This window comes from Microtus ochrogaster, chromosome 7 (assembly GCF_000317375.1).
Source record: "Microtus ochrogaster isolate Prairie Vole_2 chromosome 7, MicOch1.0, whole genome shotgun sequence".
Taxonomy (NCBI): domain Eukaryota; kingdom Metazoa; phylum Chordata; class Mammalia; order Rodentia; family Cricetidae; genus Microtus; species Microtus ochrogaster.
The window spans coordinates 31,027,352-31,053,963 of record NC_022014.1 but is presented as its reverse complement, the minus strand read 5'-3'; the positions used below and the strand labels follow the sequence as shown (position 1 = coordinate 31,053,963).

General features: G+C 45.8%; 1 protein-coding gene across 2 annotated transcripts in view; it reads right to left on the bottom strand.

Annotated features, from left to right (window-relative positions):
* The window catches only part of Glp2r (glucagon like peptide 2 receptor), a 56,276-nt gene extending 29,913 nt beyond the window's left edge, over positions 1 to 26,363 (bottom strand). The window contains exons 1-9 of one of the 2 annotated variants that reach the window (XM_005349835.2): positions 26,208 to 26,363; positions 20,108 to 20,195; positions 18,059 to 18,163; positions 14,222 to 14,343; positions 8,247 to 8,353; positions 7,363 to 7,516; positions 4,946 to 5,105; positions 3,742 to 3,802; positions 2,834 to 2,903 (exon numbers count right to left, since the gene is read on the bottom strand). In XM_005349835.2, the coding sequence (XP_005349892.2) occupies positions 2,834 to 2,903; positions 3,742 to 3,802; positions 4,946 to 5,105; positions 7,363 to 7,516; positions 8,247 to 8,353; positions 14,222 to 14,343; positions 18,059 to 18,163; positions 20,108 to 20,195; positions 26,208 to 26,273 (933 nt within the window). In that variant the 5' untranslated portion in view covers positions 26,274 to 26,363. Of the gene's footprint in view, positions 1 to 2,833; positions 2,904 to 3,741; positions 3,803 to 4,945; positions 5,106 to 7,362; positions 7,517 to 8,246; positions 8,354 to 14,209; positions 14,344 to 18,058; positions 18,164 to 20,107; positions 20,196 to 26,207 lie in introns of both variants that reach the window. The other variant, XM_005349836.2, reaches the window with a different exon arrangement.
* Between the last annotated feature and the right edge of the window lie 249 nt (positions 26,364 to 26,612).

The window sequence follows — 26,612 nt, the reverse complement described above, 5'->3', positions numbered from 1 at the left end:
AAGCTGGTTGCTGGGACTAATAACAAAATGTGGTTTACAGTGGCAGCGAGCAGACTTGAGCGAATACTTGAAATGTATTCGAGCTGGAGCAGAAGCCAGGAAGTATGGAAGCCAGAAGGTTGCAAGGTGAGTGTCCTGGTACAGTGGCATAGAGAAAATGGTGCCTGACCCAAGACCTGAAAGATGGACCCTGGATCCCCCAGCGAATAAGATGTTGGGGAAAGCAACTGAGACCCAGTGTGTCAGAGACTACAGACTAATGTCTGAAAGAGTCTTAAGTATCATGGGCAGAGGCTCAGATGAAATATGTTTTGAGAAGCAGTAAGTGGAATTGTTACTTGGTCATCTAACTTAACTTGGTCTGCGAAGTTACTGAGGCAAATAACGTCTGAGCTTCTCAGTGTCCTTACCGAAACATAAATATAATAGCGTTTCAACATTGTAGGCTCATGGATAATATTAACTGAGTTCATATACTCAAAGCACTTAGGAGTTGGCATTGGTTGAAGGTCCTCAGTAAACATTCCCAGGCAGGGGCTGGAGAGATGGCTCAGAGGTTAAGAGCACTGACTGCTCTTCCAGAGGTCCTAAGTTCAATTCCCGGCAACCACATGGTGGCTCACAACCATCTGTAATGAGATCTGGTGCCCTCTTCTGGCGTGCGGGCATACATGGAGGCTGAACACTGTGTACATAATAAATAAATAAATCTTTAAAAACAAAAAAACAAAAAAAAATTCCCAGGCAGTGGTGCTGGTGCCTGGGCAAGAAGGTGGGTGCCGGGATCCCCATGGGGCAGTGTGACCAGAGGACAGGATAGTGGGAAACTGGATGACTGGAGAGGTGAGGGCTCAGACATGTGTGGTCAGCGTCAGCTTGAACATCCTCTCTCAGTCAGGTGTCCAATGACAGAGGGGAGATAACCAACAGTTGGCATACCACTAGCAATTGGGGGCCCCATATCCTCAGTGTTCCTACAATTTCTATGCACGTTTTTCCTCTAGGTCGCAGTGAGGGTCAAGCAAGGAACTTCTTGAGTTGTTGATAAACATCAACAATTTTCTACAAAACTTTATTTTTTTCCCTTTCAAGATCCTTTGCTATCTACATCAAAGACCAGATGACCACCCAGCACCCCCTTGTCAATGACATGGGACACAGAGCTAGATATCCAAGGTTCACTCAGACAGGGCAAGGAGACCTTCTACCCACCCCTCAGAGGAACATGTCACTTGTTAGACCCCTGCACCTCCCCTCCAGCTTCTTTAACAAAGTTCGTCGCCACATATCATCGTCTAAACCCCAATTTCTAAACTGTGGGTCACAAGTTTATATGGGGGTCACATCACTGAATGTAGGAGATCACAAAGCATTGGCGCTAGTAAAAGATTCCAAAACATGAAACAATCAAAACTTAGTCCAAAGTTAAATGCACGCGTCCAATGTGTTTCTGGCAGCATTTGCCCATGTTGCATCCTGAACCTAATGCAACTTTGGTTCTGAAGCCATCGCATGCACCTTTCCACTGCACAGGCCAGTGAATGCTGCCTGAGACACCTCAGCTTAGGTTCACCACTTGTGTTTTACGAATTGAAGTTTTTTCACTCTACATACAAAGTTATCTTCTCTTAAACATAATGATTTAATCACAGAATAGCGAAAGATTTCACTTTTCCTTACCATCCTTCTATAACATTGTAAGTATTCTGTAAATTTATTTTTGGATTGGATAGTTAGAATGTCTGAGGTTTTTTTTATTGTTTGAGGGGATGGAGAAGTGGCTCAGCAGTTAAGAGCGGTTGCCCTCTTCCAGAGGACCCAGGTACAAACCCCAACACCCCCATCAGGTGGCTCAATGCCTGGAACTCCAGATCCAGGAGATCTGATCCCCTCTTCTAGCTCCAAGGGCACTTACACACACACACACACACACACACACACACACACACGCACGCACGCACACACACACGCACACACACACACACTAATTAAAAGTCTTTAAAAGATAAACCTTTCTGAAAACTGCTGTTTGAGCTGGTAATTTCAATTTTGATTTTAAACTTGATATGTGAAATTTCAGCTTGGTATTGGGAATAATTTTTAACCATTTCTAAAATGTCCCTAAACATGCTTCTGCCATTTTGAACTACATATTTATATGAAGTGATGTTCTCAACAGTAACAATTATTTTTTAAAAAATGATGTCTTACTACTCTGAGAAACATAAAAAAGCAGCATCAAATGTTGAGCCAAGATTGAATTCTTTATGTAAAAATAAATGAGCAGATTGATCTCATTAATGTGCCAACTTGCTTTGGTCAACTTGTCAAATCATGTGCATGCCAAAGAATTCTTTTAAAGCAGATTTCTTTTAAATTCACTGTCCATAGATGTTTTGGGGGGATTCCCAAAAAAATCAATTTGGAAAGAAGAGGTCACAAGTGGGAAAGTTTAAGAAGTGCATTTGAATTCGATAAGTTCCTATAAGTCGGTCGTCTCAGTGCAGGATTACAGAGCTGCCTTCAGGTCCCCCATTTAAAGATCCAGAGAGATGGAGGCTTACAGTGTTACCCCAAATTTAGAGAGATGGAGGCTTACAGTGTTCCCCCGAATTTAGAGAGATGGAGACTTACAGCATCACCCTGAATTTAGGTCCTGAACTAGAAATCTTTAATTTCTCACCCAGCAGGAACTGCTCACACTTCATAGTCCCCCTTCCATGGACCAGAGATCTGAGGTGTTAGAAAGGAGGCGAGGGTAGAGGGATGTAGAGGGATGTTCCCTGAAGCTGCGGAGCCCAGAAAAGAAAGGGATGGATGGGGTGGTCCTTACTGTCACACAAAGCAGCATGGGTCCTCGGATAATCCACCAGATTTTCTTGTTTGCATTTGATGTCCAGCACCTGTGGACAAGATGAGGAGAAAAGACATGAGGCGAGGATGAAGGTCCAAGTCATGCCCTATGGAAGAAGGATGCTTGCTTGCCTTCAAGATGAACTGTCTACCAGTCCGTCTCCTAAGAGGAGGGATGAGGGCAAAAGAGAACTCCTGACTTCCTACCATGAAATTGCTCTTCTGCATCAGGAGTGTACTGCACAGACCCTCCCACGCTTTCCCCCATGTGCGTGCAAACGAAAAATCACGGCTACGGACCCTTGTTACTTTACCCCGTAGTTTGTTTTCCTTTTTCACATATCACTTACACACCTAGAAATATATGTGTATGTCCATATGTAAATATGAAGGCTGGATGACGGTTATTTGGAGGGAAAAATCGATCACACAGTACATAGAATTTAGGAACAGGCTTAAAAGACTTGCTGAGATTCAGTTCCTGTAAGTTAGGAGACTCTAACTCGTGTTTCTTGTGTGTTTTAGTCTTCGATTGGTATTTCACAGTGTAGCTGTGCCTTGTTATGCACAGTGATTCTTCCATCAATGTACATCCAAATTGCTGCTTTCTCTCATATGAACAAAGCTATAGAAACTACTCTGTTCCTCTGTCTTTACACACCAAGCACCACAGCTGGTCCAGACAATATCTTTGATAATTTATATGTATGACTGATTGATAGGCTACTACAAGACCTTTGACTACTTCTCTATGCTTCTGTTACTTTCTAGAAGGACAGCATAGGAGAAATTGGATAATCTCTTTGGGAAATTGATGTCATGTCCTATATTTGAGCATATCTGGGAATTGCTGGTCCATGGAAGACTGGCACCAGGTGGATTACCTACCCCGTGTTCTCCAGGTGTGCGCGGGTGAAACCCCAGGGAATAACAAACAGCATGGGGAAGGCTGAATAAAAAAAAAACAGAGAAGGTAATTAGAGTTGCTTGTCTAATACCTCCTGCTCCCTACCAGCCTCAGGGGGGCCAGCACAACAGGTCCAAAGTGTTAAAAACCAAATACAGAATCATATTGTAAGAACTGGTGAGGCTGAGGGTAGCCCAAGCCCAAACATGGCTCTACTGTCAGAGAAGCTATGCCCTGGGGAGAAAGGGCTTGCCACTTGTCACAAAGTGGTTTGGAGTAAATCCATGGACTTCAGTCAAATTTTTCATAAGGAATATCATGGGTCCATTTACTTCCTCTGAATTCTGTTGCATGTAATTGACCAAAGGCTATAGAAGCCGAGTTCCAGATCAGAATACCCTGCTCAAACTTTTAAGATTAATAATAATAATAAAAGGAGAGGGGACGAAGGAAGGGAAACAGAGAAAATGGTATGACTCAATAAAAACAATTAAATAAAAATTAATAGTAATACTTTGTTTTTAAAAAGACTTAATGTCACAGACCGATAGATGTGTTATCCCAAAATTCCTGGGTTGAAGACCTGTCACCACTATAGGGTATTTGATAATAGGGAATGTGGGGTAACTAGGTGTAGAAGGTGTTGTGAGTTGGGGTCCTTACAACGGGATTGATGTCCTATGAAAAGAGACTGGAGGTGTCCTCTCTCTCTCTCTCTCTCTCTCTCTCTCTCTCTCTCTCTCTCCATCATGTGATGGGCATGAGGGCAGTTTTGTGCACACCAGGAAGAGGGCCCTCACCAGAAAGCAAGCACACTGGATTCCCAACCTCCAGAAACAGGAGAAGCCAGTGTCTGCTGCTCAACCACACAGATATTTTGTTACGGCATTGTGAACAGTCTAACACAATTGCAAAGAGGGTAAGAAGGATTTCAGCTCGTTGTGCCAAAAGTCTTTTTACTTTTGCATGTGTGCATTGGGCATACAGGCCTGTGCTTGTACATGCATATATATGCACATGCGTGTACACACATACACAAACAAACACATTTTCTTCGGAGACCCTTATCATTGAGAAATTATCTGCTCCAGTTGTCATCCTCTAGTTGGGATTCCAACCAAAGGCTCTGTCAGGCTCCCATGTCCTGATGGGTCCCTGGGAGAGAACAGGAGTCACGTCACTCACCCCAGCCCACCACCAGGTATCTGGGCCACAGCCGCCTTTCAGGAAGCACTGTGGGCTCCAGCAGAGCGTGGAGGTAAAGCCCTTCCACCAGCAGCCACAAATGGTTGGCACCCACGAAGTAGTGCAGGAGGACCTGGACAGAGCGGCAGGAGGCAGACACCTGCAGGGGCAGAACCGGGGTGAGTCCTGGGATTGCCAACACCTGGATGAGCATGGTCTCCCCAAGTACACACATGCTCAGGCCTGTCCTACCCTCTTTTCTGAGCCCTTGCTGACGACCCCAGAGAGGCTGGCAGGAAGGCTTCATGGAGATTTTAAAGATCAACCTCTTCTTTGACATTCTAGGCATTGTCTTTGTCTTTGTTTTTGTTTTGAGACTGGGTCTTAATGCATCCCAGGTCAGGCTTGAACTCACTATGTAGTCAAGATTAACCTTGAACTTTTGATCCTTCTGCCTTTTATTTCTTTCCTTTTTTTTTTTTTTTTTTTTTTTTTTTTTTTTTTTTTTTTTTTTTTTTATCGGTTTTTTTTTTTTTTTTTGTTGAAAATTAGCTCTGTAGACCAGGCTGGTCTCGAACTCACAGAGATCCGCCTGCCTCTGCCTCCCGAGTGCTGGGATTAAAGGCGTGCGCCACCACCGCCCGGTCCTTCTATTTCTTAAAGGCTGGGATTACAGGTGTGAGTGTCTTGTTGATGTGGTTTCTAGGGAAACTAGGACTTCACTTCTGCAAAGAAAACACCACATATAGACTTTTCAAGAAAAATAAAAAAGCCAAGAACAAAAGAAATGGCTCGGTGGCTAAGAGCACTCATTGCTCTTCCAGAGGACCTGGACCAGCAGCTCACAACTGTGTGTAACTCCAGCCCCAGTGGATCTAATGCCATTTTCTGGCTTCTTTGGGCTTCTTCATGCACATGGTGTATAAACATATGCATAAAAAATTAAATGAAATAAAAAGAAGGAAGAAAGGAGGGGAGAGAGGGACGGAGGGAGAATACAAAATCAGAGAGTGTACCATCAACAACAGGGAGGGTCTGTTCTCTAACCTCAGTTCAGCTAGGCTAGGAACCACAATAGCTAAATAAATACTCGCATGCCTTGACATCATCGCATGGAGTCCTTAGGTGCCACAACGAACGAGAAGTGTTTCTTGATGACCTTAATGTTAAAAAACACAGTGTGCCAAACTTTGTACTCTGCAACTAATAACAAGCCCGGAATGAAACCTCTACCCTTAAGTGGAATTATTAAAAGGAGACGAGTTGAAGATCGGTTACCATAAGTTCGTGTGTGAAAAGCTAGCAAAAATTAATGGCAGATTCAACCCAAAGAAATTGCACGCACGGAAGTAATCAAAGTCGAAATGGATGTACATGAGAATATAAACCGAAAGGCTCAATAATGCCAAGAGCTTGTTCTTGGGAAAGTCCAATAAAACTGAGAAACTCCTAGCAACAAGTATCCAGGTGCAAAGTAAAACAGCAAAGATATAATCAATACTGAAAATGAAAACACAATTACGGACCCCACAGACATGAAGAAAAGCTACAGAGAAGTTCATGGGCAGTATTATGCCAAGAAACTTGAAAGGTTACATGGAATATACACAGACACGAGAAAAAAAATAGAAATTTTGGATGTGAGATTCATGATTAAGGGCCCAGTGAGCTGGCTCAGCAGGTAAAGGTGCTTGCCACTAATCCTGGCCCCTGAGTTCCCCCTGGACCCCACATGGTGGGAGAGAGAATCAACTCCCGACTCACCACTGCTCTGACCCCGCATGCACTACTGCACACATAAATAAATAAACGTAATAAGACTCATGATTGATCTATAACTCTATAACGTGTGTATGTGTATATGTGTGTATGCATTTCCCATGAGTGGATTCATGCGTGTGTAAGGGATCACACGTGTGTGCATGCGTGAAAGTGGAGGTGAGAGGCTGACACCAGCTATCTTCATTGATTGCGCTGCACTGTATATAGTGAAGTGGAGACTCTCACTTGGACCTAGAGCTTGGCGATTTGGCTAAGCCTCGCTAGCCAGCTTCTTCCAGTTGTCACACTTGCAGAGCAAATGCCTTCTCCCCATGCCCTGTAACTTCAAGCCCACTAATGCAGGGGCACAGTGGCACCCACCTATAATTCTAACACACACGAGGCAGGAGGATCAGCCTGGATTGCACAGTGAAAGACCGTTTCGACAAAAGATTGATCTAGGCTTAGGTTTGCTGTTCAGGGGTCACCTACAGTGAGCCCATCGGCCTCTGGATCCACTTACCGGGCCCAGTCTTGGGAGGTTCTTTTTTAAGTCAGACAGAGCCTCTCTATCAGAAAGGCTTTAAGCTCCTCTTATCTCTGTCTGCCCCCTCGCCCACCCACCAGCTCTGTCCCATCAGGTGGGAGGGGATTACCTCTGACAGATATGACATCCATCCGCTCTCACTGTTAGGCCTCTTGGAGTAAGAGTTGTAGAAGACGATGTCTTTCACCAGGACAGCCAGCGCTCTCAGGATGAACGAAGCAAACAAGTTCATGTGGATGTAATTGCGTGTGCAGTGCAGTTTTCTGCACAAAAGAACACCAGATGTCCCCTCCAGAAAGAGTGCCTGAAAGGGCACACCTGACCTGTCACTTGGGCGTCTGTCACTAGAGACAGAGGTGCATATACAGGCTGCTGGTCTAGGTGCTCCTACTTCTCTGTGCCTTACCCTTCCCATCTGTGAAATGGGACCACTAAGTTGCTCCCTAGATAACATGTTTGGCATGCCAGGCCATGCGGACATGGCCTTTCCATATTTCCATATTTTTCCGTATTTTAGTTGACTCACTTGTAAAGGAGGACAGCTAACAGTAACCTTCTCGAACTAGAATCGATCTTGAATCAGATGAGGAGGGGAGTTAGAACGGCTGGCAGCTGGCAGGAGTCCAGAGGCCTCATTCAAACCCTAAGACTACCATGACTTTTCTGGGGGGAAGGGGGTCTTGTGTGCAAATAATGGTCCTAGGGGGACTGTGGTTTGTCTGGGTTGTAATGGCAACGGGTGTGATCAGGAATTTAGAGTCCAGAGTTCTGTCTGTGTATCCAACTGCCTTTCCCACCGGTAGGGACTTAATATCCCTCACTGGAACATTCTGTTCTCTCATCTAAAAAAGGAATGGATGCATTCAGGAATCTCAGGCCTTCAGCTCTGAAGACCCACGACCTCACCCAACAGAGTCTTCTACTGTGTCCCAGTGCTGACCCCTGAGCAAATCACAGGACACATATCTGGCCACATGTTGCAGTTCTACTCACCGAAGACACAGGAAGAGTGTAAGAGCCAGCAAGAGCGAGATGAGAGAGAGGGAGTAGCCCACGGTGTACATCAGCTGCAAGGTGGACAGCAAGGCATAATGCTCCACCTGGACACGGGAAGAGCAGACATGACCACCGGGATGCAATCTGGAACCCCACCTTCACCTCAGCTCCATGCCCGGAGTCACCCAGGGACCAGGCACGACTGAGACACAGTCTGAGCCGCAAGCCTGCTGTTAGGCCTTTCCTTCTCAACTCTGTCAATACCCAAATAGGCAGCCCCAACTGCCTTGGCACACTTCAGAGCCACAAAGCCCCCGTGGGTAAGAGCCTCCCCGAGTCTCAGGCCATGGCTGGACTCACAGCCCAGCACTCATCACCAGGACTCACTATATCGGAAGGAACTAAACCCTAGACAAAGGATGTCATGGTCGATTAGGGTGAGGACCTTTTGTAGTTAATATGATAAATTTTGTTAGTTTTTAGATGTTAAATCAATGGTTTAATTGAACTTGGTCATGACACTTCTTTCTTTCAGAATATTTTTTGATTGGATTTGGTCAAATTCTGCCTGTGTTCATAAAGAATGTGTTGTCTTTGATAGGTCTGGAGATATCTGTGTGACAGTTGTCTCATAGATTGAGTCAACATTCTGGGAATTTTTACAGAATTTGTAGTCTTTTTTTTCCTCTCCTTTTCTTTGAAATTGAATCAGGTTTTGCTTCATAAGCTTTGAGAACCTGTTAACAGGTTGTTGATATTATTATTATTGTTGTTGTTGTTGTTGGGGTATCTATTCTCCTGGTGAATTTACCTCTTTACTACTATGATATTTATTTGTTTATTTAAAGTCAGGGTCTCACTTTGTAGACCAGGTTGGCCTTGAACTCACAGAGGCCCACTTGCCTTTATCTCCCAAGAGTTGGATGTGTGTCACCACACCAGTTGGAATGTTACTCTATATCCTGGTGACATTCACTGCTCTGAAATCTACTTTGTCTGATATTAATATGGCAATCCCCCTTCCTTCTAATTAGTATTTGTTTTCAGCTGTGATGTCTTGAACAAGAATGGTCCTCATAGACTCCTGTGTTTGAGTACTTGGGCCAGTTGGTGGAACTATTTGAGAAGGATTAGGGAATGTGGCCTTGTTGCAAGAGGGATGTCTCTGGGGTGCGCTTTAAGGTTTCAGATGACCCGGGCCATCTCCAGCCTCTTTCTCTTTCTCCCAAGGTTTGCAAATGAGGACCTGAGCTCTCAGCTGTTCCTGCTGCTAGGTCTTTGCCCCACTGTCACAAATTCTAACCCTCTGAAATCTTGAGCCCCAAACTAAATGTTCTCTTTGGTAAGCTGCCTTGGTTATAGTGTTTTAGGACAGCAATAACAAAATAACTAAGACACCAATGTATTTTTTAAATCTTTTGAATTTTTAAAGATTCGTATTTGAAGTTATTATCTTAGAGATGGTATATTGCAGACTTTTGCATTTTCTTAACACAAACTGAAATCTACCTGCGAGGGGTGTTTAGATCATTTATATTTAATGCCGTTATTTATCTAGCTGGGTTAAACTCCACTGGTCTTTTTCTTTGTCTCATATTTTCTTTACCCTCTTTTCTTCTGTTTCTGTGTTATTTTGAATTGACTTGCCTCTACTCTTTCTCTTCCTGTGATTTAGTATGCCTTTTTCCGATCCTCAGCAGCGGCTTTGAAATTCATGGTAAACATTTTTAAATTATTGTAGTCTACCATGAAATCATATTTTATGATTTGATGCATAATTTAAAAACTTTGGCATTGTATAATGACTCGTCCTCCATCCTGACCATTTTGCTATCACTGCCATCCATCCATTTACTACAACGCATCCCATAGGCTACTGATGCATCCCTATTGCTTTTGCTTTAACTAGTAGTCTCTCTTTTGAAATATGATAAGGAAATTGTCTTTTGCTATTTCTAGTGATCTTTATTCCTTTGTGTGCACCAAAATATTCACATGAGATGTTTTCCTTTCTGTGTTAAGGGTTTTCCTTTATTCTTTCTTACAGTGGAAATCTAGATGCAAATCTTTTGAGCTTTAAAAATAACCCCAATTACATCTTTATCCATATTTATTTTCTATGGACCCGTGAGGCCTCCAGATGCTCTTGTGATTTCCCTTCTAAGACCGACTCCTTACAAGAAGTCCTTGGGGCTGGAAAGATGGCTCAGTGGTTAAGAGAGCAGATTGCTCTTGCTAAAGAATCTGAGTTCAATTCCCAGCACCCACATCAGGTGGCTCAGAACCACCTGTAACTCCGGCTCCAGGGCAAGGAAGATCTGATGCCTCCAGCCTCCATGGGCACCTGAATTCATGTGCATACAGACCCACAAATATACACATAGTTTCTTTAAAGTCTTCCGTAAATGCCTCTCTGCTTTATTACAGCACTTGGGACCTCAATTGCATCATTATTATTATTGTTATTACTATTCTTATTTTATTCTGTGTATATGCGTATGTGTCTGTGTTCATGTGTGTGTGTGTGTGTGTGCACGCACGTGTGTGTGTGTTATGTGAACTAAAGTGCACTCCCCAGCACCTGTGGAGGCCTGATGCTGATGTTGAACATCTTCCTCAAACACTCTGACTGACTTTCTGAAGCAAGGTTGAAGGTTGATCTCTCACAGAGGCTATAGCTACCCAATTGGCTAGGCTGGCTGATGAATAAGTCAATAACAAAACAAAGCAAAACAAAACAAACAGCAACAACCAAATACTCTATCTTTGCCCCCTCAGTACTGCCATTATAGGTATATATCCTCAAACTCATTTTTTTTTTAAAGATGGAGTTTCACTGGCTGGCCTGGGAACTCATTTTATAGACCACATGGCCCTTGAACTTATAGAGATCGCCTGCCTCTGCCTCCAGAGTGATGAGGTTAAAGGTGTGCACCATCGTGCCTGGCTCAAACTTATTCTTTCATATACTGCTGGGAATCTGCACTCAGGTCCTTAAGCCTGGACCTCCCCTACTGACCCCTGGCCTCAGCCCGCAGTCACATTGCTCACTAATCCCTTGTTCCCATTCACCTGCTTTCCTACATGGGTTTCTACAAAGAGCTCTGCCTTTCTCAACCCTGAAGTCTCTGGCAGCACGTGGAGACTTTGCCGGATCATCTTAGCATCACTCGTGTTAGTGGGAATACATCGGAATCTAGGTAACAGATATTTTATTATTTTTTTAAACAATTGTATATGATTGAATATTTCAAGGTAAAATGCCGGGAAGTTACAATCAGCTTTTCAAGTGTTAAATTATATTAATTTATATATATAATAATATAAATGTATTGCTACAATAAAACATTCTTGTGTCAGAGTTTTGTTGTGACAATGTCTATGATAAACACTTAGAAGGAGAAAGGGCTTATCTTGACTCCTGGTGGGGAGGATGTGAGGGGTTGGGCAGCTCACGTCATGACAGCTGGAGAGCTAAGAGAGCAAATCCTACACTGGCTAGCTCTCCCCTCTTCCCCTTCATCCCCACTTTTATCCTAGCTGGACTCCCAAGCTACGGGATGGCAGAGCCTGAACTCAGGGAGTGCCTTCCTCCTTTGGTTAGTCCGTTCTGACATCCTCACGCACATCCTAGAGGTCTGCCCGACTAACCTCCTAAGAGATTGCAATCCAGTCGAGTGACTACTAGGCTTAACCATCAGAACCATATATGACTGTTGCACCCTAGGGCCAGGAAGATGGCCTTCCAGGTAAAGGCACTTGCCTCCAAGTCTTATCTCAGGAACCCACACAAGAGAAGTGAAGAACTGACTTCTGCAAGTTGTCCTCTGATCACCACACAAATTTGTGCCATGGTGTGCATAACACACACATACAAATAAATATAAAAATGCTGAAGATTATGCCCTATGAGATTTTATAAATGATCCATGTATAACAATTAAATTCTGTCTTTGCAAACAGAAAGCACTCTATGGAAGTGTAAAGAAAACAGTCTGAAACAAGGTGAAGTAAGAACCGACCCCTGTACTACAAGAAGACTCTGAACATAGCATTCGTGCTTGTGCATGGATGCCGCACACGGAGCCAAGAAATGCACTTAACATACATAAGGCCCAGTATGTTGTTAGCGGAACATAACATAGTTTGCTTGCCAAAACTCTGAAGGGCAAAGTTTACTAACACTGCCCTTTTTTGGGAATAATTTCAACCCACTCTGTGAAACACAGGTAAACATGGCCAGAAGCTTTTTGTTTTTAAGTATTTGAATTCTTGGAAATATTACTTGAAGAAGGAAGGAAGTGGTAGCCTTCTTCCCCACCCCACCCCCTCTGCAGGAGAATATTGTTTTTGAGATGGGGTCTTGCTGTCTAGTCTGGTGAGAGCAGCTTCAGAACTCAAGACAGTTTAAGTCTTCCAGGGGGTGTGGTCACCAGTATACACCCTTATTGTGTTCATGTTTTGAGAGAGAAAGGTCTGCTTCCTGTCTCTCTACTCACTGACTTGGGGATGTTGCCAAGCAGACCAAAGCGGGATTTACATCTGCCAGTGAGTCTGACCGCATAGAAGAGTTACCTGGGGAAGCCTAGCATCGGTGTTGAGACCTAGACCCGACTACAGACCCACTGACTCAGAATTCACGAAGTCTCCCTATATTAAGTGTCTACTATGTATCTTGCACTCCCTTTTCCTGGGGCTTGGGAGTGGTATCTATGACGGTGACAGTTTGATTGTTCACAGTTTACAATACCAAGAAAGAAGATAAGAAATAGCTATTCTAGGCTTCATTCAAAGGATGCAATTGGCATAACTTCAGCATATGGCATAAGCCAGATAGTCTTGAGATAAACCTCACGTGTTACTTCAGTCCCTTTAAGAGGTGAGACTTGTCACACGGTAAAACTGGATAGGGAACATAGAATTCTACCAACTCACAACAGAAGATAAGGCTCCTGGCTCATCTCCCTCTCCTGTCTCCAGCCCCGCTGGTCCAGCCACTCTCAAATCTGCACAGAGATCCCATCAAGGCTGGTTCTAAGTGTTGACCCTCTGTACTGCAGTCTGCAACTCCGCAAATCTTCTCGACAGTGCAGGCCGACTCTGCCTTTTCGCCTCTCTAGAGGTCTCCAGACCCCTGTGTGTCCTCTTCCTCTCCACACTCCAAGTCACCTCTTAAGGAGGCATGGGGTGAACCATGATGACCAGGGGCAGCCAGCCACATGGGACCCGGGGAAGGCATCCCAGGCAGTGACCAGCAAGCTCAAGGGCAATGCGGCAAGTGTAACTTTCCTTAGGGTTCCCCATCTCTCCTCAGAAGTGAAGGTCCGCCCACTCTTTGACCTGAGTGTGTGCTTTTCTCTCATCAAGGACATTCTCGCTTCCTCCTTCCATGGCCGGTTCCTCCTCACCCTCAGTCTCATCTGGGCAGACTTCCTTGCCCCGAGACTGCATCCGTGCCCCTTTGCTATGGCTCTGAGCATCCTATACTTTTGTCCCAGTGGCTAATCACCCTGTTTATATGCCCCATGCGGCTCCAAGAGCCTTAAAATCAGTAACTGCGTCTGGTCGATTATTGGTGCAATAGGGGAATTCAATGAAGAGTGGGGTAGAAGTGGCCACCGAGCTGCTCTGAATGGGGTCATGGGCCATCTTGCTTGGTAAGAGACAATTGAACTGAAACATGAATGTTGAGTTGTTTGGGGAAGTTGTTCCAGACACAGGACACGGCAGGTGCAGAAGCTGGGATGCTTCTAGAAGAGTTCCCCTGGGATTTCATGTTTCATCCCACAGAGGAATAAATTCCATGGCTGCCACGGGAGTTGCTGTCGGGTGATTGCAGCCCTTTCCCACTGGAATCTGGAGCAGACGAGCTGGTGGGAGGTCCCGTGTGTGTGTGTCCCCCAAAGCTGGCATCCCCTGGGCTGCACCAAGTTCCTCTTCCAGGTGCTTTCGCAGCAAACCAGTAAACTCACCTTTTGTTTGAAGCTGTAGTTCCCTGAGCATTCTGAGTCATCCTGCCAAATAGTTGTGGCGTTCTCTCGCGTCTGCCAAGTCCCCTGAGCCAAGCAGTGTCTGTAGGCCCTTCTTGGGCTCTCTGAAAGTAAACAAGGCTCTAGAGGAAAGGTCAAAACACACAGCCCATTCCCTGAGCTCACTGGAAGGTCCTCACCCTTGGCTAAAAAGCTGTGGAAAATCCCAGGGGAAAGGGATTTTTGGTTTTCCATTTGGGGGCTCATTAGCATCCCCACTGTTTATTTGGGATGGGAAGAAAAACACAGAAGGGTCTAGATTTTGTAACTAACCATGATCCTCTAATGTCCATAGTGTTTACACATGTCTCCGAAGCTAGAAGGCCCCTGTGACTCAGAGATACTATAACCCTGTAAGGTACAGTCTACTGGGAGATGCTGACCTGAGCACCTGTGCATCTCTCCCTACTGTCCAACAGGTGGCGCAATGAAGAAGAGAAAGCCAGGGGTGCAAAGCAGGCAGGCTCAGGACTGACACATGGTAAGTCCACTCACTCTCAGAGCGGTGCCCTGGATTCAGCTCTACAGTCTCTGAGTCTTACCGATGTCTTCATCAGGAACTGGGTACAATACTGCTGCCTATCCTCTGTGATGTGAAGGAAGATGGTGTGTGTGTGTGTGTGCGTGGGGGGGGGGTGTGCAGATGATGGGTAAGTCACTCAGCCCACACTAAGGGCTGTTGTCACTTGACCACATCTACCCTAGAAGTCCCATAAAAGGTCCTCCTACCTGGAGGATCTAGTAGGACACACAAACGAGATGTGGAAATTTCCATAACGTTCCGATCCCAACCCTATCATTCTTACACTAACAGTAGCTATTGGCCGTACTTAATTAATCGGTACCCACCCTATCCAGGAAGCACTTCCTCCTGCCCAACTGACATCTCAGACAACATGCTCCAGCCAAGCTCTTCACCATCTCCAAATCTGCCCCACCCACAGATTTACCCACCCCAGAGGATGATAAGCCCATCCTGGTATCCCCTAACCCAGAACCTTAGAATCATCTCTGTCCCCTTGCAGCCTCTAGCCCTGTCTGCTCCATTAGCAAGTCATATTCTCTTTCACTCAGATCCTAGATCAGACCCTACCTTCTACATCCCCTTCCTTCCTAGTTAGAACTCTTCTTTCTTCCCTGGTTTATTGCTAACTCTGCTGATGGTATTGTCCTCACGGCTATGAATAGCCCAGTTGCTGTATTTCTGCTCAAAATCTCCCAAAGGCTTTCTAAGGATGAGAGTCCTTCTGTGGCTGTCCACAAAGGCTTGTAGGAACTGGTCTCCTCACCTCTCTGCCCTCACCTCTTATTGTTTCTCTTCCTCCTTGTTCTGTCTGGGTTTATTCTCTCCCCTTCTCAGAGGCATGCTCCTCTCCAACGGCACACCACGGTATGGTGTGGGCTCTCTCCTGAACACGATCCTCTTTGGGCTCAAACTCGTAAGTCTTCACTGAAGCATCACCTTGCCATTGAATCATCCTTCAGCCACCCATTGCCCCTGCCCCAGTCCTCCCATTCCATCTCCAGCCCTTTGTCACATCCACACAAACAGAGGATGCCCGTGAACATTGTCTACCCTTCTTACTACAGTGCAAGCCCTAGGAGAGAGATTTTATTCTAGTTTGGCCACTAATACACCCCGAACATTTAAAAATGGTGTTCGGCACACAGTGGGTACTTGCTAGATATTGGTTAAATGGGAAAATGACAATAAAGCCAGTTGGAACTTGTGCTGTTCATGCCAATCATAATGCCTCTGGGAGGGCACAGTTCAAAGTTGAGCTGGGGAACACACACGAAAGTGTCATAAACTGTTACAAACACTAAGACAAAGACTGTGCCGGTACAAGAGAGGCCGCAGAAAGACAGGGATCCATTGACTTCAGGGGAGAAGCTGGAGGAATGCTCTAGAAGGATGGAAAATTCAAAGTGAGAATTGAAGTTGGACTTGCAGGCAGAGCTTTAAGGAGGCATCCTGAACAGCAGAGAGAACATAGGCGTAGGCTAGGAACAGTGCAGCCATGATGGGGTGCGGACAACGCACCATCGTAGGTATAGGCTAGGAACAATGCAGCCATGATGGGGTACAGACAGTGCAGGCATCGTAGGATGAAGATATAAAGGGGTGGTACAGTGCAGTTATCATGGTGTGAGGACCGTGTAGCTGTGATCCCACGCTGAAAACATGGATTGTAGTCCTGGTGGGAAAGAAAGGGATGCTCACGTCCCTCCTTTGGGATGTGAGTCTAATACCTCTTTTCAGTTGCAAAATTGATGTGTTTTGACAGGCAACTTGAAATTGCTTCCACAGAAAGAAAGCACCTCACAAAGGAATGGGCTGAGAGACAAAGGACTCTGCCGGGGCTGGAACAGGCAGGGACCTCACATCCACCATCGCACAAGGCCCTGAAACCTTTGATCTGGCCTGAATTGAATAAAAAGCCCTCTGTAACAGAGAACAGAGATAGTGGAGGCCACCTGGAGCTGGCTCACCTGCCTCCAAGAAAGGATGGTTGACCTGTCAGATCGACGTATCTTCTGGCTGTCATCTCACGGTTTCCAACAAGCTGTAGGTGTTGAGGAAATTAGACCTTTCCTACCACCCCGAGCTGGGCCAAATTATAAATCAATCTATTTCCCTTTTTATAACTTCTGTTTCCTACTTTCTTTTGGAAACCATGGAAACCGAGGCAGTGGGTAAGGACCTGCGTGTCTGGTAACGGCAGCTGTACAGATGGACCAGCCTGGGAGCTATTCATCTTGACTGGAGAGGAAGAAGAGAAAGCAGGCCAGGATGCCAGAGAGGTCAGCAGGACCAGGTTGCCAAAGGTCGCAAATGTCATTCTCGGTTCTTGAAATAGGGAGCCAAAACAGGGGCTGCCACTTTCCAAAGCTTTCCAGGGGGTGGTGGCAGAGGGTGAGGGCTGAGACGGGGGCAGTAAGGACACCAGGAAGCAGCTAAGCGAGGCAAGGCTGCTGAGCTACCCCAGCACCATGGGGGAGGAAAGGGAAGAGAAGCAGGTACCAACCAGATGACGTGGAGTTAACACAGACAGGGCCAGGTGAACATGAGGCAATGCCTGATGGGGAAGAGAGGAGGCTCCTGCTTTTGTTTCTCCAAATCTATTTCCCACTTCTTTCTGTCCCTCCATTTCTGTCCTGTCTGATATATCCATTCCACCACCAATTTTTTTTTTAACCTTTTCCCTTTCTCCCCCAAGGCTGTTATTTTCCTTTCTGGAAAGTTTTGAATTCTCCATCCAAGTCCCATTAACAACACCAATTTAACGATACTTCTTTCAAAGCTGATGTAAAGAAAGCCGTAGATTATTTTTTTTTCTCTGTACAAGAAGCCATACGTTGTACAGATAGGCGCTCCCCAGTCTTTCTCGCGTCCTTTTCCTCCAAATGACCAAGGTTGAGACCCTTGCGTTCTTCCCACAACTGTCAGGTTCTGGGAGAGTTGAATCTAGACTCTAATCTATACATTAGCCCAAAGTACTGTATAAGGACAGCAGACAGGAGCCTAGAAATTATGGGGGAACAGGGATAGAATATTTGTCTAGCATGTGTGAGACGCTCGGTTCACTTTCCAGTGCTTGGAAGGGGCAGAGGCAAGGAAATAAGACACAATACTGAGATTATACAAGAATACCTTAAGCATGAAGACTTAGGAGAATCTCTTGGTTAGAGGTCTTTCTAACTTCCCTCTGGCTACCCTACCAGGACGATCTGTCCTTCAAAGGAACTGTCAGAAATGGCTAGGAAGAGACCCATTACCTTCACTCCACCAAGGTAGGAATGAAGGGCAGGGAACAGAGACATTTCCGGGAGAAGAATGAGGCCAGCACACAAACTGATCGAACGTTCCATTGCAAAAGATGCCTGTGGGGAGAAAAGAAGGAGGAGCAAATGTCAGTGTTCTCCCACAGGCTCTTCTGAGAGAGACAGAAAGATCCAGAAGCTTAGAGCCCACTTTCCCATCTTGGGAAGCTGGTGTAACCTTTGTAGAGACCAACACAGATATCCTTCTCTCTGGAGCAGCCAAGGATGAGGAGTGGAACCGGAGAACACAGGGATGCTGGACGTAGCCCCCAACACTGCCTTTGTCTTCCCAACCTGACCCCCAGTCACTGTACGGAGCATGCTGGTTTTGCTTTGTTCTGTATTAACTGAACTCACAGAAACTCAGGGTCAGGGGTAAGATGTTTGGGGGTCCAGTCAGCGACTTGTGTTCCATAATTAAGTAATTGGCAAGGTTCACCAATTTGAGTATAGAAGACAAATGATAGATTGAAGGGGGTCTGTGGAGGTGCAGCTTTTGGTCACACATATTTAGCACTATTCTATGTATTTATAGCTCTCCATTTGAATGTTAGCTCAATAAATTATTAGAGAAGTTTGGATCACTGTAAATTTAGGAGATGGTTTATGTATCAGTTCTTGGTAACTAGAAGGTCCAAACTTAGAGCACAGCCGGACAAACCTCCTGGAATTCGATGGAAGCAGTTCCTGAGCTTCTCAGAAGCCAAGCATCACCTTCTCCCATCTCCTTTTTATTAGTGTGGTACCCAGGGGCTTCTTGAGATAAATAAGCAGGTCCCTAGCATTAAACCCCTGTTTAATAATGACCCCAGTTAACCCAGCTCTGAGCTACTGCAGGTCACTGCCAACCTGGTTGCCAGGTAACAACACTTGCTCTGCTTACATAGCCACTCTGCTCACAGTCCAGCTCTGTGAGCAGATGAAGATGACCTGCCCTACTTTGATCTCAAAAGTAGTATTCCCCTGAAATGCAAAGTGGATTTTGTAGTTGGCATCAAGCCTGAGCCAAGGGGTGCTGGCTTTGAGTCATGTTCTGGGGGAAATAGAGTCACTTCTAGCACTGCTGGGCAGCTGAATGAAATGATTGACAGATGTTAAGAGGAGGAAGGGAAGCCTTTATCTGTTATCCATCCATGATGCTCAGAAGCAGTGAGTCACGGCACTTTATGGTTTTGTTTTCATTGATTTGGTTTGACATTTGTGTGTGTGTGTGTGTGTGTGTGTGTGTGTGTGTGTGTGTGTGTGTGTAGTATGTATGGATTCACCTAATGTGTCAACATATGGACAGGCAAGGCTACGGACTGACTCACCTACGACACATTTGCTAGAATGCTCTAAACATAGTGTAGACTGGAAAATGGGGATTCCGTTATTGTTCAGATCCAGCTAACACCCCCAGGAGATGGGGAACCTCCATGTACCTAAGTAGCTTCCCAGGCCAGCCTACAGGAGTCACTCGTGTCAGATGGCAAGATAGTAGGTGCACTGTGCAGAGCACTTCAATCGGAGCACCTTCGCCTGCATGAAGCCCATCCTACCTTACCATAAGAAGTGAGTCTGTATTGCTTCCCCTGAGCCTGGTTAATTGTCCTATCCAACTGAACATGGAAGGAATGACACAGGACTTTCAAGGCCAATTCACAGAGGGAACATGGCTTCTATTCAGGCTAACCCTTAAGAAGCAAAGCCATAAAGTGTGAAGAAGCCCCACTTCAAAAGAGAGGCTGGATGGAAGCATCCTGGCTACCAGTTACTGCTTTACTCTAAGAACCAGTGTCAACCCCCTGATACGAACATAAAAGTCCCTTTGGTGATTTCAGTCCCCAGTCTTTGAACCTCTTAGCTACATCCCAGATATTACAGTACAGAGAGAATCCATGTCCAGTGGCCCTGAATCCTTACCCCATGAACTGGGAGAGACCGTAAAGGATTCTCATGGCTCTAAGCCACTAAGGTTGAGGGCAGCTTGTTACACAGCCACAGATAGCTATTGCACGTGCTTACCAGAAGGTTGTTTGCGCAAGTCTCTCAGACACTTCTCCTTATACTGAGCCCACTTCCGAGTTGTCTCCTCCAGGAGAGATCCTGTAACCTAAGCACACAGAAGCATGGTCACAGCCAAGCACGGTGGCACATGCCTGAAATCTCTGCACTTGGTGGTCTAAAGCAGAACTGTGAGTCCTAGGCCAGCCTGAGCTACATGGTGAGATTCTGCCTTAGAAAGAAAACAAACAAGCAAAACCAAACAAATGAAAAGACCAAAGCAACAACAACAAAAAAAAATCCACAAGATCAATCCTAAGAAGCTGCGAGTCTAGCTTTGGGCCTATGTTCTCACACCCGGATCCTCAAATTACCTTCTGAAATAGTCATGCCAAGAAACAGAATTTCTCTGGTATCTCATGTTCTACTTAAAAATAATTCTGAATTTTGCATTTACTCCATAATATAACTATAGTTGTTTTGACAAAAGTATGATTTTTTTTTTTCAAGATCTTCAAGGTTGACATTTCAAGGGAATATAACAGTAGGGCAGAACTTCCACACTTGGACAGAAATGCTTGAGCACTCCTGAGACCATGTAGATCTCCAGAAGAAAAGCATCTTGCTGAGAGGAGCCTAACAGCGCGATTAAGAAGGGCACACGCACGCGCGTGCACACACACACACACACACACAATGCATGTACATGTGTGAGCATGCGCACCAACATGCTAGGGGGAAGGTACACTAGCAGAGGAGGGAAGGGCAGATCAGACTTAACAACTTAGGTAGCCAAAAGAGACCACCCATTAGTTCTAGATGGGGGTCACTATTTTGGGGGTAGCAGCTGATTCTGTATGTTTAGTTAAATTTGAATGTTAGGAGGAGTATTGCCCAGTTTTCTAGAGGCTCCCATGTACCTCACAGTTGCACCTCCCATATTGCTAGCACACGATGGATGAGCACACGATGGATGAGCACACGATGGATGAGCCCCTTTTACTGGCTAGAGACATGCTGCTCATCTACCTATCCCGTATCCCTCTTTCTTCCCCGGCACAAGGCCTGACACACAAAGTGGACTTCAGCAAGAGTCCTCCACTGAACAGCAGGGGAAGGCCTTGTGAAATGGAAAGAAGGTCTAGGTTCACAGAGAGAGGCCCGTAGACTAACTTCTGTTACGGGAAAGCCCTCAAATGTAAGCTGAGTCTCCGAGGTTCTACGGACAGGACAGTCAACGTTAGAAAGAAAAACATCCAAAGGCCTCAGGCGAGAGTCTCCTTGGTGACATTGGTTCTGAACATACACACACACACACACACACACACACACGTGCACACACACATTTTGGAAAAGGGCTTGTGTGGTGACATCGTTGGCCCATAGGTTTCCAAAATTTTTCAGTTTGTGGCACCCCTAACTATCTCAGTAATTTTCCAAGGCATTCCCAGACCAAAATAAGGTGGGGGGAGAGAAACTAAGGCCCTGTTTATTAAGTAAATAAGTCCAAACAGTTTGTAAATATTTATATTTTAACAACTTTGAACCTATCGGACATTGCACAATTTCTCAAACTTTGGGGTGGGATTAGACATCACCACCTCCATTTCCTGTTCCAGGCTGGTTTTGCTCTGTTTGGTACTTGCTTTTTTTGTTTATGCACAGTACCTGCAGACCGCCATATCTCTCGTGGTCTAATAGTAAAGTCAAGCAGACATGGTGCTATGGAGCACAGCCACTTGGGGTGGGGGTAGGAGGACCAAGAGTTCAAGTCCAACCTTAGCTACACTGTAAGTTCAAGGCCAGCCTGGGCTACATGAGACTATGTCAATTAATTGAATTCAGGTCTTGGGATGTAGCTCATCCCTATGCTTGCTTGACATGTGCAAAGCCTGGGTTCTGTCTCTAGCATGACAAAAGCAGAAGAAGACATGAACATCTTGAGCTAAGAGTTGGCAAGGTATCTGGACAGTGACACAATCACTATTTCCTCCAAAAATTAAGATTTCCCATAGAATTCACCCACTGAGTTCACCAAAGGTGCCCTGTGCACCTTGACACACAGTCTGGGGACCATGACATTAGTCAATAAGGTGGAACCATGAGAATATAACAGCTGGACTTACCTCCTAGCTTCATTTTCCAATGAACCTCCATTAATAATAGCCCTTTCTGAGTTGGATGCCAAGAGACACCAAGTAAGTTTATTAAGATACCATTTCATGGAATAAACATCCTAATCGGAGATTAAATGACTCATATTTTTCTTTCAAAAATTTCAGCAGATGAATTAATAACTAATCAACAAGTTTTCATAACCCTCCAAATCATGAAAGTAAGACCCTCCCTTGCCTAAAAGGCTATTTGTGCCCTGTGGCTCCTTACCCAGACCTGCCTAAGGAGGAGAAGATGAGCTCAGTCTCTGGACTAAAATTCTCCTAGCTCCCTTGCTCTTTGCCAGGACTAATGGTGATAGCAAAAGAGAAAAGCAGGAGCTGGAGAGTCGGCAAAGTGCTTTGCCACACAAGCAGAAAGCCCTGAATTTGGATTTCCAATACCCATTTTAAAAGCCAGGCCTGGGAGCTACATGCCTGAAATCCTATAGTTACAGAGGAGACGACGGGGGACCCCATCTTACAGGCCAGCTAGTCTGGCCGAATCAGTGAGACCTGGACCAGCGAAAGACCCTGTCTCAAAAAAACAAGGTGGAGAGCAACTGAGGAGGACACCTGACGACAACCTCTGGCCTGAGCGTGTGCACCCAAACACAACCACATGCAACCACATACGCAAATCACACACAGTGGGAAATGAACTAGAGATTAAAAATCACAGATCTCTGTGAGTTCAAGGCCAGCCTGGACAAGAGCTAGTTCCAGGACAGGCTCCAAAGCCATAGAGAAACCCTGTCTCGAAAAACAAAAACAAAATAATAATAATAACAAGCAAAACAAAAAAACCTACTGAATTTGATCAGCCTAGGGGAGCTAGACAAACTGACGGTTTGCCGGTACTTATTTAAAACACACCGGAAAGACGGGAGGCATGTCTAAGGCCAAACCCAGCTGAGCTTCCAGCATAATGGGGAGAAGAGATGCACTGTGAGGCCAGCTTGATCTTCATCCTCTCTCCCTACCTAGACAGCCTCTATCCATGACCAGCTCGGCTGGGAAGAGATGGAGAAGGTGTGCGTAGGAGGAGAGCATTGATTGACTCTGCTCACGCAAATCTCTTTCTGTGTTAGAGAACTGAGTACATCACAGAACAAAGAAAGGGAAAGGCCCAGGCAGCCAGAAATGGGGAGAGAAGAAGCACAGCCTTCACCCCACAGAGCACCTTCCCTCCCAGATGCTTCTCTCCACACAGGCTTCATCTTACTTCCTTTTCTGTAACCAACAAAGGAAGCCATATTGTTCTGCAAACTTTATTTTTCCACCTCAAAGGCTCATCCATTTCAAGCTGTACCCAAAACTGCTTTATTGTTGTTATTATTCAATGCCCCTTTTAATTGCTGCATATAACTCAGTGAACGAATGTGATACAATTTAACTTTTAAACCCCCCAGCCCAGGAAGTCAAAGTTACTTTCGGACACTGCTAATAGGATGAAAATCCTCCTAGCTAGGCCTTTGGGAGCTGCATGTGAATCGCAGTTCCTGGGGCAGAGAGCCCACACATTTTTAAAGGTTTTTGATAGCGTACCACTGAACTGTTTATCTCTGCCAATTTAATTTTTTAAGCCCTGCTCCCTCTCACACACCAACCAGCGATGTTTAAAATCCACTTCTCCTAGAGCCTTTAAGAGTTTGTTTTTAATGCCTAATAATGAAAATGAGGGGTGGGTGGGTGTGAGCCAGCGCCATTTCACCAGCAGCATTTAGAAGCTAACGTAGCTCTGAGAATTTCTCATTAAGTGAATTTTATGAAGATTTCCTGCCAGCACACACATGCCACAGTCATTTATATCTCCGGGCAGGGAACTCATGTATGAGTGAATTGCATGAATGTCTACACAAAGCCTAGCAATGTATAAACATCTAAAGACTCTGAGGTTAAATTTGGATAATCAAGGGGAGATTCATCAGATCCCCAGCCACATGCTGCAGAACAGGCAGAGCCACACACAGTGTCCGCACACACGGTCTGAGTGACAAGAGGCCAGGAGACCCTCTGCCCAAGGGCATTTTCGATAGGGAAACACCAGAGTAAAAGGGCTAAGGTACAATTTGGTCAACGTTGCTGGCCTGAAGCACTGCAGAGGCCGCTGTTATACACAGAGTCATATGTCAGCAGCTCCCCAGAGTGCTAGAGAAGACAGGGCGCAGGGCCACAACCCGCCGAGTAGACACAACGGCTCCCCAGCTCATGAGTGTACGTGAGGGAAGGCAGTCTTGTAACTCCCTGGAGCTTCACGCCCATCTATTTAATGGGTCCACGAGTCATGTTCTTCTCATTCTGCAGGATGAGGTGTAAGGAGGCATCTTCCAGTGGTATGGCCAGGGCTGCAGCCGTGCCGGTGTGTGCTGGACAATTGCAGACATAGGAATTGGGGCTGCAGCCATGCCGGTGTGTGCTGGACAATTGCAGACATAGGAATCGGGGCTGCAGCCGTGCTGGTGTGTGCTGGACAATTGCACACAAAGGAATCAGAGCTGCAGTTGTGTTGGTGTGTGCTGGACAATTGCACACAAAGGAATCAGAGCTGCAGCCTTACTAGTGTGTGCTGTATAGCTGGGCACATATGAAAAGAGAATGAACAGGATGAAACCGCTGGAGACATTGGGTGTTTGTAGGGATACCCAGAGAATGCAAGCAAGGATGGCATTCTGCCAACTCGCCCTACAATGGCATCGCCAGTCAAAGTGGAAGCAACAGCCCGAGGTCACCTGCTCCTTGGGGGTATAGTCCCCTCGTAAGACTTTGTCACCATAGCAAGATTCCCCAAGACCACCAATTGTCCCCAAGTTGGCAGATCATGAGGGATGGAGGCAGTCTGAGGGAAAGCTTGGAGGCAGCCAGTCAGCAGCAGTGATGTTTGCCTGTCTAGTCTCTGGCAGAAAGGCTGGGAAAGGGGGCACCTCTGCCCTCCCTGGATGCAGGGTGTTTTCATTGTGTAGCTGCAAATGGGGACTAAGAAGCCAGTCCCTAGGGAGTTTTCTTTCTTGGATGAGTGACATTGGGGTTTCTTCAAACCACAGCCCTGAAGAAATGAGACCTTGGGAAGGGGAGGAGAAGGAAAGGGCTAATCTCCTTGGATACATCTACATGCTACTGGGGCATCTGTGAGGGACATGCTAATACATCCAGCAAGCCCTCGGCTCTCCTACAGTGGGTCGGCACTGGTGAGCGTGGAGCAGTATTCCTTGCCCTCCGCAGGCTCAGGTTCCCCCTCTATAAAGTGGGGAGACTCTCCCTCGCAGGGCTGCTGAGAGGACGGAATGACACCATAGAAGTGGGGACACCTGACTATTGGTGTGCTCCTGCTGTTTGTGTGTGTTTGCCACTAAAAAAAAAATAGCAAACTAAATATAGCATGAGTATTCGCTGTTTTAACGTGGATGTGAATGAACAGCGGGGAAGTGTTGGGTGTGTAGCCCCCAAATGTGAGTGAGGGTAAGCTCCAGTTGGTGGGATCACTGTGATTTGTATCTGACATAGGTAAGTCTTTGGATTCGATGTCTTTTAATATTACAGACCACAGACTACAATAAAGAAAAATATAAATATTTGAAATCGGAACAAAAGAAAAGAGAAAAGACACAGAAATGTGACTCCCCGTGACCATTCAAACCAGGGAAGGGGCTAAGAGTATACAGGGGGTACAAGAAGCCACCCATGAAAGCTGACATGGAAGATGCTTCTAGAAGGATGTAAAGGGAAAACTGGGGCACAAATAATTTGTGATTCATTATTTCAGCTCTGTAAAACAATGCACAGACAAGAGATTTAAAAAGCCAAAATACAGCAATGAACAGAACGCTGTGGTTATGGCTGAGTAGCATTTCTTAATATGGTTTTCTTCTTCCCAAATTGCCTCCGAGGGACCTCAATTGCTTCTACAATCAGAAAACATGCACAACTGATAATATTAAGAAGAACAAGGAACAAAAATCTGTTCTTACTTGCTTGATGGAAGCCAGCAGAAGCAGGGTGAGGAAGGACCTCCTAGGGCCCCAGAGCAGACGCATCCCGTGAGAGTGGAGAGGATCGGTCCTCTGGGCCACAGGGATGCCCACCGGTTGTGCCCGTACCTGGGGCAGGGACCCCTTTCTGCTTCTACTGGGCACTGCCGGCCTTGGTTGGGGCCTCATCTTCCTGGCGCCCTTTCACAAGTGCAAGCACATCCCTCCAGCACTCCAAGATGTACCACAGGCGGTGGCCTCCTGCATTCCTCCTTGTCCAGAGAGGAAGTGTTTGCACAAGTCCTCTGCAGGCCGCTGAGTGTCTGAGCTGCTGTACAGCGATCTACCGAATCTCCAAGTTTCTCATCCCCCGCCTGCCCCTCCTAAAATCTTAGGAGATTTTTC